The sequence below is a fragment of the Poromitra crassiceps genome (assembly GCF_964638095.1).
Source record: "Poromitra crassiceps genome assembly, chromosome: 19".
In the NCBI taxonomy this organism is placed as follows: Eukaryota; Metazoa; Chordata; class Actinopteri; order Beryciformes; family Melamphaidae; genus Poromitra; species Poromitra crassiceps.
The window spans coordinates 21,403,478-21,414,211 of record NC_139646.1 but is presented as its reverse complement, the minus strand read 5'-3'; the positions used below and the strand labels follow the sequence as shown (position 1 = coordinate 21,414,211).

At 47.2% G+C, this 10,734-nt stretch overlaps 1 protein-coding gene across 2 annotated transcripts in view; it reads left to right on the top strand.

Moving 5' to 3' along the window:
• LOC310793736 (ras-related protein Rab-3D-like) overlaps positions 1-9,629 on the top strand; it is a 13,435-nt gene extending 3,806 nt beyond the window's left edge. For both annotated transcript variants that reach the window (XM_083655603.1, XM_083655602.1), the window contains exons 3-5: positions 6,632-6,750; positions 7,691-7,815; positions 8,597-9,629. In XM_083655603.1, coding sequence (XP_083511729.1) covers positions 6,632-6,750; positions 7,691-7,815; positions 8,597-8,784 — 432 coding nt within the window. In that variant the 3' untranslated portion in view covers positions 8,785-9,629. The remainder of the gene's footprint in view (positions 1-6,631; positions 6,751-7,690; positions 7,816-8,596) is intronic.
• Positions 9,630-10,734: the final 1,105 nt, after the last annotated feature.

Sequence of the window (10,734 nt, the reverse complement as noted above, 5' to 3'; positions counted from 1 at the left end):
ACCTGAGGGGACGAGCTGATGGGTGAGGGAGGAGCCTGACCGTGCTCTGCTCTATAAGTAAGAGTGACCTGAATCCTAGTGTGACGTGAGACCGTCTGTTTGATCTACTGAGCAGCCTTGCTGCAGCACTCTGAGTTGCCTCCAGGCGGCCAAGAGCAGATTCCCTAAGTGAAGGGAACAATGCATTACAGTTAAGTCTATGTGTGAGGAGATAAGAGCATGACTGAGCATCTCCGGTTCATCTCCAGTTGAGAAGACCGATCCAAGTTTACTGATATTTCTCCGTCGGAAAAAAACAAGATCTGGTCAGCTGCTTAACACGGGAATCAAACAATATGGGGCCTGATGGAAAATAAATAAGCCTTAAGTTATGCAGGTCTGAGCGGACTGCAGAGGAGAGAGTCCTGATACGTTGTGTGATCACGGGAACGATCAGGGGGGAATAATCAGGAGGACCTCGCGCTTTTGTCATTAAGCTGGAGAAAAGGTTCTGCCGTCCAAACCCAAAATAGTGATTATACAGTCTACTCACTTCATGCAGAAGAGACCGTCTGGCTTGAGAGACTAACAGGAAGTGTAAATACAATCCGAAGTTCCGATTGTATTTACACTTCCTGTGACTCATGAACCTAGTCTGACTCATAATGTGAGTCAGACTAGGTTTGACCAGGTGAGTCAGACTAGGAAGTCGTGATACAATGGGTCAAGTGGGCGGGGGCTGCATAAGGTGAATAGGAGGCGAGATAATCGATAAGCCTCATTGAGTTTGAATGAATAATGCAGCTGGATATAATCTGCATACAAATGGGAAGCAAAATTAAAACTGCTAATGAACAGATCCAGCAGTAGCCAATATAAAGAGGACAGAAAGGGCATCCGTGTTTCCCTCACTTGTGGCCGTTGCTTTTGTCCCATGGAGGAAACCATGCGAGGAGAGAGGAAACCATGCGAGGAGACAGGAAACCATGCGAGGAGAGAGGAAACCATGCGAGGAGAGAGGAAACCATGCGAGGAGACAGGAAACCATGCGAGGAGAGAGGAAACCATGCGAGGAGACAGGAAACAAGGAAAGATGTATTTATTAGAGAAATGAGACGTGTTTTCCTCTGAAGCGTCACGTGAAGCGACGTCCGTGTCTGATGACGGTCGCAGCAGATCGCAGCTCAAACTGGCTTCTGAGACAGCTGCTCTCTGCTCGCTCCTCAGAGCAGGGATAAGAGCTTTGGGACGGTCTTCAGGATGACGGACCAGAACGACCTCCGGTTCACGCGAGGACAGAGGAGATATCGAGGCCGATCGAATCCCTTAACACGGGTTGCTGCCAGTGCTGTCAACACAACGCAGGTTACATTGGTGCCCAGCGGGTGTGGAGTGAGTTGAGGCGGGTGAGTCTAACGGATGACTCTGAGTCCCGAGCGGTAGCGAGTAGGTTGGTTAAACTCACTCTCCAGTATAAGCCTAAAGCCTTTGTTCACACCATAGGCAGAACTGATGCTTGACTCACGCTGAACGTGAGCTCAGGCTTAACCGTTCACACCACTCTCCTTTCCTCATCAGCGCCGGGCTCGCTGCTGCTCCACCGGGCCCCTCCCCCCTCATTCACTTCATGCATGGCAGCTTCAAGCTTCACGCGTCATGCTTGGAAAATAGGACTGAATCCTGAACGATCGCTTGAGCAAAGCGTGAGCGTGGCTTCAGCGTGACATGCGCGCGGGTGGTGTGAACGGCCTCGCCTGTTAACAAGGATGCCTAAATATAAAACTTGTGGGTTCAGCGTAGGTTGAGCTTAGGTTGAGCGTTGCTTCGGCATATGGTGTGAACGGCCACTAAAGGCCTGTTGGCATAGTGGTTAGCACGTGCGCTTTGGAAGCGGGAGGTCGGCGGATCGAATCCCGCTCCACCCCTGGGCATGTTCTTAACTTGGGTTGCTGCCAGTGCAACACAACGCAGGTTACATTCGGCTCTGGAAAGGGCTTCACTGCCACAAACTCCACAAACCAGGAGCAAAAGTCTTACTTGCAAACAGTTAGAGAGTTAGATGTAAATGTTTTGAAGAATCCTAAGACACATTCCAAAGTTTCTTTCTGTCTTCTTCTCTTCTCCTCCTTTGTTGACTCCTTTCCTGCTCCCCCGCCTGCATGAACAAGCCAAGGGGAGAGTGACTTAGTTACCATGACAACATGATGGTAGCTTGTAAACTCTTCTTCCTCTGTTCTTCTACTTTTTCCCACAAATGTGCTGCTTACAATGATAACCTTGGTGCTTATGAATGTGCAGACGCACAGAGAGTGAAATTCACTCGCTGAAAAGTAAGTCAATCTATGGATAAAGCAAGTATCCATAGAATAAAAATGAATCAGTCTCCAGTCTACAGGGAGTTACTGTACATGCATATTGTTATTGTAACTTCAAACCAAGATTTTTGAATGGATGGATGTGAAATATTAATATTTCTTTTTTCTTTAACCGGTTTGAACAATAGTTTTGAACATTTAAACCGGGGGGGGGGGATCCAGTTATGTGCAGAGCAAGGAAATCACTTTCCTTATTCCTCCACCTTCTTGCATTCAAACCGTTCTCCGGCCTTGACATGCACCCTGGCCTGTACTGTGCATGTTCTCCTGCTGTTACATGCACCCTGGCCTGTACTGTGCATGTTCTCCGGCTGTTACATGCACCCTGGCCTGTACTGTGCAGTCTCTCCTCTCTAGCAGGAGGAACTGTGGAAGTCTATCAGATAACAGCAGCTCTCTAAACACTCCTTGATTCAGAAAAGGATGTTTGTTCAGTGCAGAGGCTGGTAGGGGCATTCCTCGGGCTTGACCAGATTTACCTTCAATTAGTCTGACGACCCACACACGTTTACAATATCCCGGATAATCCCGCGTCCAAACTTTTCTTTTCTCAACAACGCTGCTCTGGCTAACAGTTGAGTTCTTTCTGCAGATTAGTGTTTGCCGTGTTGTTTTCCACCAGATGCCAGACAGCCAGGAACATTTTGAAGCTTGTCACATTGCTTGGCCCTCAGCTCTATTTCCCAAGGATCATTTGTACCTGCTTTTGACTCTGCACAGCTAGCGCAGGGCTAAGCTGCACAGCTAGCCCAGGGCTAAGCTAGCCCAGGGCTAAGCTGTATTGGACAAAAGCCACACATTTGCAAACAGACTCTGTTGAGAAGGGTTCGAATGGCTTCGACCAATATGTTGTTTTTTTAATTGAATTTTATATCTTTATGCAAAATGCGTATCTTATCTAAGGGTCAGGGAAAAACGAAATCACCAAACCTGCAGTTGCCCTGAGGTTGTGCAGCACTGTGTTAGATTCCCAGTGCTAGCTCGCCTTTGGCCAAAACAAGCCTCAGCCCAAATGACAATGTGCCATTGTTAAACATCATTTTCCCCAGGATCCAGAGTGTAGCTAGCCTGGGGCAAAGGCGTCTGTTTGGAAAGAGCTGTGGCACATGATCGCTGAGGTCTAAGTAGCAGATATCTTCTGATAGAACGCTCCATAAGCCTTTTCCATGCCACTCTCCAGGTAACAAATAGCCTACACAGAGTGAACGTACTACTGTTACACCACATAAACCGTATATTCACCACGCCATCTTCTAGTTGACGCTCTTGCGCTCCCCCGCCTGTCAAGCGTGCGGCGTGAACTCGTTCCTCACACTCGGGAGTTAATGACAGTTGATGTTGAACATGGTCCCCAGACGGCAGCGTTCATGAAACATGCATGACTTGTGAGCTGCTGGGGCTGAATACACTTACTGTGCAGACTGACACCCAGGACACATCTATTACTGCCTGCCAGGAGGAGGAGGGAGGGGGGGGGGGACGCACCCACAGGGCCGCTCTGCTGGAGGGGGAGGGAGAGGATGCACCCACAGGGCTCTGCTGGAGGGGGAGGGAGAGGATGCACCCACAGGGCTCTGCTGGAGGGGGAGGGAGAGGACGCGCCCACACTGCTCTGCCGGAGGGAATGTTTGATCTGTTTTTATTTATTTACTGTATCCAGGGAAGGGTTGCTAGCATGCCTGGAGTCTGCTTCACCATCATACAGTTGTATGCTTTTACACAAGGGAGCTGCCGACATGCCGAGTACTACTAAAATCTTCTCCCATTGGCTGCTGAGCCACTTGAATGGGTGTCATGGCACTGTAAAACTAGCTCAGATCAAATGGATTTACATCAAAACCTGATCGTGACCAATGTTGAGGTAATTTTCACACAACTGTAGCATGTCATATGCCTATACCAACACCAGAGTTGCAGGTTCGAGCCCCCGACTTGGTCGGGCGCCCGTCCATACCACACAGGCACAATTGGCCGTGTCTGCGGGTGGGAAGTTGGATTAAGGGTGTGTGTCCTGGTTGCTGCACTAGTGCCTCCTCTGGTCAGTCGGGGCACCTGGTCGGGGGGAGGGGAACCGGGGGGAATAGCGTGATCCTCCCACGCACCGCTGAATCTCCTCACTGTCAGGTGGAAGGGAGCTGCTGGCGACTGCACATGTATTGGAGGAAGCATGTGCTAGTGGTTTTCAAACTTTTGGTGCCCAAGGCACACCAAAGGGCAAGACAAAATCTCAAGGCACACCTATATATCTGTGCAAAATAGCCTCTAGAATAAAAAAAAAATTGACAAACAACTATATTACTTGTGAAATATTTATTAACAAAATAATTCAGGAATTAATTTGAATGTATTGAAATTACAACATCAAAGCAGCAACACACACCCGCTTGTATAGTTGTAGGCTATATTCCAAGAATAATGATAGTTGTGTGTCACAAAATCCCAAGGCACACTTGCCTCAAGGCACACAGTGTGCCTAGACACACCTGGGCTTGCCTCAAGGCACACAGTGTGCCCAGGCACACCATTTGGGAACCACTGTGCTCGTCTACACCTCTCTTCAGATCGCAGAGGGGGTGGAGCAGGACCCTAGCAGGGATTTGGCCAAGTACAACTGGGGAGAAAAATGAGAGAGAGAGAGAAAAATCATAAAAAAAAAACATAAAAGAGAAGAGAAGCATGTGACAGCTGGCATTTTCTCTCATGTGCAAAACAAGCATCAGGGCCTTGGGCCATAATTGAAAGCCATTGGCTGAATCCTAAAACGCACCAGAGGAAATAACACAGCAAATTGTCCTGATGCAGCTTTTAGTATCCTTGCCAGGAGCATCAATTAATGTTACCTCTCGCCTTTAATGAAGAAAATTAATCTTAAAAGCCCGTTCGCTTTTCAGATCAGCGAAGTCCTAATCTAGAAAGTGTTTTCCCATAATGAGACCGGAGCCCGGAGAAGAAAAACAACAGGCCTGAATTCAATGTGTCCCTTTAGGCGACTCCGTGTGTGCTGTCGTCAGTCAGCCGCCGTTTCGCCGTGTCGGTGTGTCGGTGTACTTACAGGGTGTGGGCGTGTCGGTGTGTCGGTGTACTTACAGGGTGTGGGCGTGTCGGTGTACTTACAGGGTGTGGGAGCAGCCCAGTGTGGTGGGAGGGATCTGCATCAGTTCAGAATTTTTAATTTGAATTTCTTTATTTTTAATACAGGGACAGTGTACAAGAACATTAACCCTATAAAATAGGGAGAGATGCATCGTACCAGGGTATAGCAGAAATGCTATTTTCCACCCGTAGTCCCTGGGCAGGTAAAATACAAGCTTTTCCAATACAAGCAAGAGGCACAGGGTTAATGATTCACCTCCACTTCACACAGTGCAGTTAACTGTTTGAGTTCGACCTTCAGGAAGGATTCTTTTTAAATACGTGTTGGAATGACACGAGGGTTTTATTTATTCTCCTTCCTATTATCATTATCATTATCATAATATCATTATTTGTGGTGGTAGTAGTAGTAGTAGTAGTAGTAGTAGTAGTAGTAGTAGTAGTAGCAGCAGTAGTAGTAGTAGTAGTAGTAGTAGTAGTAGTAGTAGTAGTAGTAGCAGCCCTCACATTAGATATAGGTGCCAGATGTCCCTTTTTTTTCCAGTATCAAGTTTTTTCAGATTCCCCCATGCTTCCTCTGATACATGTGCAGTCGGCAGCTGCTTCTTTTCACCTGACAGCGAGGTGTTTCAAAGGCAAGACGTAGCGCATGGAAGGATCACGCTATTCCCCCCAGTTCCCCTCCCCCCCACGAACAGGCACCCCAACCAACCAGAGGAGGCACTAGTGCAACGACCAGGACTTATACCCCTCATCCGGCGGCTTCCCACCCGCAGTTACGTCCAATAGACCCTTCTCACGGGGGCCATTTTGTGCCGAGAAGGCAGGTTAAACACAGGTGCAAGCAAAACACTAATGAGGGTTTCCAACTTCCATGATTGGAATTTGGAAACCCTCATTAGTGTTCTGCTTGCACCTGTGTTTGCCCTGCCTTTTCGGCACAAAATGGCCCCCGTGAGAAGGGTCTATTGTGTCTGAATGGACGGCCGACCAAGCCGGACGGAGGTAACGCGAGGGCTCGAACCTGCGACCCTTGTGTTGGTAGGGAATCCACCGCTGCATTACCCTGGATGTCCAGATGTCCCATTTCTTCAAGACAGCTCTGATTTTAAGCCATTAATGTCATTTACCCCCCCCCCCCCCCAAAAGAGAGAGAATTCCTCAGGTGTTCATGTGTTCTACAGGACACCGCGGGACAGGAGCGCTACCGGACCATCACCACAGCCTACTACAGGGGAGCCATGGGGTTCCTGCTCATGTACGATATCACCAGCCAGGATTCCTTCTACGCTGTGCAGGACTGGTGGGTCGAGCTGCAGATATAACCAGATCAATTGTGCATTTGTATGTGTATCATTTTTGATTTTGTCTTATTTCTTTGTCTTATTTTTGTGTCTCATTCTTAAAGCTATGTGTTTTACGTCCTGTAAAATGGATTGTGGTGGCTTTCATATTGTTTCTTGTGTCTTGTGTCCTGCAGAGACTCTCATATTTTGCATTTGTTTAATAGATAAGATGAAATCCTCTTAGGCAAATTGTATAGTTACGGCCCAGCTCCGCTACAACTGCCATCGGACGTCAGCCATTGCAGGAAGGATTCCTTCATCAGCACTGAAAGATGCTCCACTGCTCGCGTTGCGTTTGCGTACGATGACTGTGTCCAAGCGGAAAAAATGGCAGAAGTTAAATTCTCGATGGCAGGCTGACGCACACATTCTCCTGCATTGGAATCAAGTTGAATTGATTGCTTTCTGGTGAATCTAAAATCCGTAGTCAGTGCACTCTGTGGAGGCAGAGAGATGGCAACGTGACGCAACGCTGGTAGTGAGCTGTACACAGACACGCCAGTGAAAAGCAACAGGATACAGAGTAAATAAAGATATAGCAAAAGAGGGTCATATAAGTACAGGGAATTAAAAATCATACACCAAAAAAAAAGAAGGTAAAAGTAAAAATCGATGAATGAAAGTCACGAAAGGTATGGAAGAAGTTGTGCAAAATAACAGCAGTTGTAGACGTACAATTCTTCTATTAGCTGACCGCTGGAATTGTTTCCCCACATGTCGAAAGTGTTCATGGTCGTTAACTTGGACAAAGCCAAACCGTTAATGCACTGCTCAATATCAATAATGCATGGAGAGCAACGGGGAAAATAGCAGCTTCTCTGACTTCCCGAGAGCTTGATGTTTTGGAGACACAGGGTTTTTGTGTGGACTGGTTGTGAAAGGCTCTTGGTGTTTCAGGGCGACTCAGATCAAGACGTACTCGTGGGACAACGCTCAGGTGGTCCTGGTGGGCAATAAGCTGGACTTGGAGGAAGACAGGCAGGTCCCTACTGAGGACGCCCAGAGACTGTCTACAGAACTAGGTCAGCACACCCATGCATACAGACTATTATTCATATTATTATGGGCGCATATACAGACATGTCCAAACACGCTGACCATAATGTCCATAAACACACACAAACCACATGCAGTGTTGTGCAAGTTCAAGAGCGAGCTCAAAGTCGAGTTCACACACATTAAAATGAACGGTTCACATTCATTTCAACTTTTAATTTATTATTATTATTTTCTTTAGCTGCTCCGAGCAATAGAATCACCAATGCCAGTTTATAAACAGTCACGTTTCTCCCGGAGCTGTAGCGTTTGTAGCACGTTACCACACACACCACTGTGTGGCGCTCGCTGTGTTGTGTGTGTGTGTGTGTGTGTGTGTGTGTGTGTGTGTGTGTGTGTGTGTGTGTGTGTGTGTGTGTGTGTGTGTGTGTGTGTGTGTGTGGCCTATGCTGCTCGAGCCCCACCCGCATTAGACAGAGAAAAAAATGTGTATGTAAATTTCCACGCGAATGTAAACGCAATGGGCAACAATTATCGGGGTCAGAAAAGAGCGGCGTTAAGTCTGGCGGGAGTTAACGGCGCTCACTGTACGTTCATTAGTTGCAAATTGGCTGCGTTCAGTTCAAAGGTTCGCCCAAATATGAGCTCTTTCAATGAACTGAACTCTTTCAGCATGTTCACGCACAACACTGACCACATGTTGCTCAATAGCAGTTACTCATAACTCTCTGCAACTTTTTCACTCCCCCCCCCCCCTCTCTCTCTCCCCACTCTTCCCCTCCTCTCTCGCCCCCCTCCCCTCTCCAGGCTTCCAGTTCTTCGAGGCCAGTGCCAAAGACAACGTCAACGTGAAGCAGGTCTTCGATCGGCTGGTGGACGTCATCTGCGAGAAGATGAACGAGAGCGTCAACGGCGATGCCGGTCCGACAGCCAATCACAAGGGAGCCGGCGTAAAGGACACGCCCCCTAGCAGCCGCGGGGGCTGTGCCTGCTGATGGCTCGCACCTTGAGTTCACAGAACACTGGTTTCATTACTGACACACACAAACACATGATGTACACAAATACACGTGCGCTTGATGTGTCAATGGCGACATCTTATCAACTATTTAGATAGGAGAACCAGGAAGGAGAACTGTAAAGACACGCACGCACACACACACACACACAGACACACCGATCAATTGAATTGCCAAAAAAAAATATATATATATATCTAGCCTTGTGAATGTACTCTGCTGTAGGTTATAATGTTTTGTTGCTGCAACACTATATCTTTCTGGTACTGTGTTGAGTACCGGTGTGCCCTTCAGCGCTCCCTCGTAATTTTAACGTGACTGTTACACTTAGATGCCAAAGAACTGCATCGAGCAGCTGTGCCTTCTGTGGCCGACTAGCCCACTTTCTGACTTCCTGCTCAGGACGGGTGAACGAACGGCACATGTTGCAGGTGAAGGATGTGAGTGAAAGGCATGAACTGAAGCATTACAGCGAGGGGTTGTTTGTGTCATGCTACCCTCTTGTGGGTGTTATATGACAGTGCATCACTGTGAGCCATGCTTTGTATGTAGAGATTGGTCCCATGCTGTTCTGCTGAGGAAGCAGCAGGGGAATCTATTTGCTCTGAAGCATACCTGAAAAGCTGTCTTGTCTTTCCAGTCATAACTGCTGTCCTATCATGCGTACTCCTCACTTGCAGTTGCTGTTTTGGAGAGATATTCTGGTTTGCCTTTAATTTATGGGGTCTGTCGTTTGATTTTGCTTTATGAATCATTCTCGTAAAATACATCCTTTGCCAGGATTATTGTGTACCCTGAAAACGATGAGAATAAATAATATGCAGCCGTATGGGTCCGTGTTTACATTGATTGTTTCACTGTGTTGCTGTTATCATTATCATTTCAGACATTGTAGCAGCAGAAGTGTTTTTCCATTCATAAAAATAAATCGTACATCCGGTTTTACAGCAGTGTATGATGCCATAAACATTATTTTACTGTAGTTCCTGTTTCTCTCTTGAATTGTGTGTCCCACACCTGTTGCGTGAGGTGGCCTCTCTAGGACAGTGGTTCTCAAATGGGGGTCCCGGGGGACCCCCAGGGGTCCATGGCACTTTGCCAGGCGGTCCGCGAAAAGTTTTCAGGAAAATAAAAGTAAAAACGTTTTTTTTGTGTGCAAAAGCTTCACCTATTATTTTATGCTTTAAATCTAAAATGGTTCATGGATTACATTCTAATCTAAGAATCCTATCAATTTAAAAGTCAAGCACGTTACCGTGGAAACAATTAAGCTTAGCCCAAAATCAGAATGAGGGGTCCCCAGTATATTTTCTAAGGGGTCGTTGGCTGAAAAACATTTGAGAACCTCTGCTCTAGGACGTCTATGGCCTCTCAGCAGCTATGGGCTAGCTAGGCTAAAGCCACACGAGTCTCAACTTCACACTAGGCCCTTTCACGTCATTAAAAGCCGGTGCACTATGAATTCCTGTGGCAATTGTATTTTTGCAAAGAATAGGTAACTCTATTTGGCGAAGAACTTGTAGTTTAGATCGAGGAGTTAACAAAAATATCCTTTGTACTTTGGTACCTTTGGGCAGGTTCTGTAGCCGTTTAGTGAAGGCCAGAGCTGGAAACAGCCGGAAGTTGTAATGCACCATGACTGTTAACCGTGGAGCTGGGTGACCACTCTGAAGTCACACAGGGTTTTTTTAACCGACATCCACGACTCCTGCTGCCTGCAAACTTTAACAGTACGTTCATCAAGTTTCCTGTGGCATTTAAGAAAGGTCGGATTAAAGTAGCCATGGGCCCCGAGGCTACGACTTTTCCAAGGGCCCACCCTTACGACTTTTTCAATCCCCAACCACCCCCCACCCCCCTTCAAAATATTTGCTGTCAAATAAATATTTTCATATGTGGAACTACTGAGGGTCAAGGTGACTCTTA